This window comes from Lactuca sativa, chromosome 2 (assembly GCF_002870075.4).
Source record: "Lactuca sativa cultivar Salinas chromosome 2, Lsat_Salinas_v11, whole genome shotgun sequence".
Lineage (NCBI taxonomy): Eukaryota > Viridiplantae > Streptophyta > Magnoliopsida > Asterales > Asteraceae > Lactuca > Lactuca sativa.
This window is the reverse complement of record NC_056624.2, coordinates 133,933,118-133,936,298: the sequence shown is the minus strand read 5'-3', so window position 1 is coordinate 133,936,298 and position 3,181 is coordinate 133,933,118. Positions and strand designations below refer to the sequence as shown.

The window sequence follows — 3,181 nt, the reverse complement described above, 5'->3', positions numbered from 1 at the left end:
CAAATATCCAAAGGACTTCTGTGGGTAGCCAATGAAAATACATCTCTCACTTCGAGGTTCAAACTTTTCGTGAGTCTCTCATCTGATGAAAGCTTCACAACCCCAAACCTTGATATGTGCAAACAAGGTAACATTCCATGTCCGCATCTCGTGATTTGTTTTTGCAACCATCTTAGTTCGGACAAGATTATGAATATGGGCGACAGTCTCTAAGGATACCCCCATAGTGAAATTGGAAGATAAGCTTGACTCATCATGGAACGAAGCATTCCAACAAGGTTTGATTGCGCCTCTTAGCTACACAATTAAGTTTTGGTGTCCTAGGATGGGTTATTTGTGAAACTATTCCACATTCCTTGAGGTAGTCATGTAACTCGATACTAAGATATTCTCCTCCTCTATCTGATCGGAGCATCTTTATCTTCCTACCGAATTGATTATCGACTTCATGTTTAAACTCTTTGAACTTTCTAAAGGTTTCTTATTTATGTTTGATTAAGTAAATATGACCAAATCTACTATAATCATCTTTAAATGTTACATAACATCGATTTTCATTCCTTGTGGTGGATCTAAAGGGCCACACACATCTATGTGTATGAGGTCCAACAAACTCTTACCTCTTTAACAAGGTCCAGTGAAAGGTGATTTTGTTATCTTACTGAAAAGACAAGATCTGCATGCATCATCTGACCTTAGGTAAAATGATTCCAACACTCCATCCTTTTGGAGTTGGGAGATGCATTTCTTGTTGATGTGTCCAAGACGACAATGCCACAAGCTTGCTTTGTCTATATCATTAGACAAATCAGTTTGAAATACGTTATTACCTAAATTATCAACACACGTCATAGTTTCATACACACCATCACAAGGTAAAGCTTCAAAATAAAAAATACTATTTTTATAAGCAAAAATAGAACCATTCAAATCATTAAATGAATATCTAAACCCTTGTTTGAACAATGCATGAAAATAGATAATGTTTCTTGTCATTTCTGACGAGTAGCAACAATTTATTAAATCTAAACAAACACCATTACTAAGCACTAGACTATAAACTCCTATTTTGGTAACAAGAGAAGATCGCCTATTCACCATGATCGAGTTTATTCTACCATGCTCCACCTCCTCACTTCTTCTTAACCCTTGCAAATCAGAACAAATGAGAAATCCACATCCTATATCAAGGACCCAAGAACGAGAAGATGATGAGTTCTTAGATGAAATTGTGTATATACCTGTAGATGTTGGCTTCACTTTTCCATCTTTGATATCTTGTAGATACTTTGGGCAGTTCCTTTTCCAATGCCCTATGTCATTGCAGTAAAAGTAGTAGCCTCTTTGGAATCAGAAGAGGGTAGATAATCAAACTGGATTTTCCTTTAGGGTCGCTACTTGATGAACCTGCATGAGACTTTTCCTTCCAGTTTTTCTTGGGTGGATCTATCCTCTTTTTACCCTTTCCTTTTCCAATGGCTAGGATGGGAGCACTAGCAGGAGTGGAGGCAATACATTTTCTCTTCATTCTTGCTTCAACTGTCTGTAGGAGATTGTGTAATTGAGCCAAGGTGATTTCACTATTGTTCAGATGATAGGTCGAAATGAACTGATCATAACAACTAGGTAAGGAGTTTAGGACTATATAAATAGCCAACTCCTCATCAAAATCCACATTCAGCCTAACAAGGCGCTCTATGTACCATTGCATTCTTTGCACGCGGCCATAGACAAATTCTCCATGCTTCATCTTGCACGCCATGAGGGACTTGACCACTTCGAACTTTGCTTGACAAGCTTGCTTATGGTACTTTTCAATAAGGTCCTTGTTCATTTCGTGGGGCCAGTAATCCTCATCAAATTTTTGCAGCTTAGGAGTCATGGTGGCTACCATGATGCAAGCAAATTTTGTTGCATCATCGTAGTGCTGCTTGTAGTAGGCTAATTCTTTAGGAGTGTCCGTTTATTTGTCGATCTCATTGAGTTCCTTTTCGAGAACATACTTTTTTTCTCAAATCAAAGGGCCATTTTAATGTTTCACATTTGGAGTGGACATCTATAAAGTGAAGGTAGTTTTAGTTAGATAAGAATAATCCTTAATATAGAAAGCCAAGAAAAATATCAAGGCTAGGATCCTACTATATAATTTACAACTTATAAAAGGGATGTTGTAATCTAATTGTAAATTTTATAAAGATAGGTAAATGTTGATTTACCAATTCCACCAATAGAAACTGAAATTTAAAAGAAACTAACTTAAGTGAAATTCTTAGGTCTTTTGAGATTCATTGAAACTATTCAATGGCATGTTTAATCTCAGATTATGCTCTTCAATTTGTGACTAGGATACCGAGGATTACAAACAAGATATGAATAACCATGTAAATGTGCTTGGCAACCTCATTGTCATTTATCATCCCAATTGATGTGGTGGTAAACTACACACGCTCCATCAACAATGATAATTTATGAGATACCCATTACAACTCTTTATTAGTCCCTATTAGTGTGTTGTTTAACCATACACGCTCCACTAACGACTTATATATTGTAATGTGCAATTTCATGGGTTGGCATACAAATTCACATTTTTCATAAACTAACTAGATTTGGGATTTTATTAAAAGAAGGTTCTAGTACATTTTAATATCCTTATACTTTTAATGATAATTAATTTTCCTATCAAATTTGTTTGGCTAACGACCCTCCACTAGTCAAGGAAGTGGTGGGTAAGAGTGGACACACATTCAACCACCGTTTTATAGGAAGTTTCTTTATACCCCCTTATAGACTAGCTTCGTGAATGAGGCATACTAACGGTTTAACTAACTTAGTCTTATACATATAGTAACTATTAAACTTTTAATTTTAAATAGAGTATAAGGAGTATTTTAAAACTTTTCAAAATACTAGGGTTTATATTTTAAATTTCAAAATTAATATCTAACTAATTAAATTTAAAATAAATCAATGATGATTTAATTATTAACTAATTATATAAATTAAATTAAGTAAGGATCTTCTAATTAAATTAATCAAATAAGTTCATCATAATCCTTACCCTCTAATTTTTGAGAATTTAGGGTATAGGATTTATCCAATTTTAAAATTATCTTGTTTAATCAACTCAAACTAACAATTATCTAAAATATGGAAACCCTAATAACTAACCATTTTCGAA

The 3,181-nt window shown here is 34.3% G+C and overlaps 1 protein-coding gene across 1 annotated transcript; it reads right to left on the bottom strand.

The window, feature by feature from the left end:
- Nucleotides 1-1,318: 1,318 nt before the first annotated feature.
- LOC111912145 (uncharacterized) lies at nt 1,319-1,894 on the bottom strand. The gene has a single exon (XM_023907879.1). It carries the CDS (start codon nt 1,892-1,894, stop codon nt 1,319-1,321), a length of 576 nt encoding a protein of 191 aa, XP_023763647.1.
- Nucleotides 1,895-3,181: the final 1,287 nt, after the last annotated feature.

Coding starts and splice junctions, on each gene's coding strand:
- LOC111912145 (XM_023907879.1), bottom strand. CDS start 1,894: ATGGTAGCCACCATGACTCCTAAGCTGCAAAAATTTGATGAGGATTAC.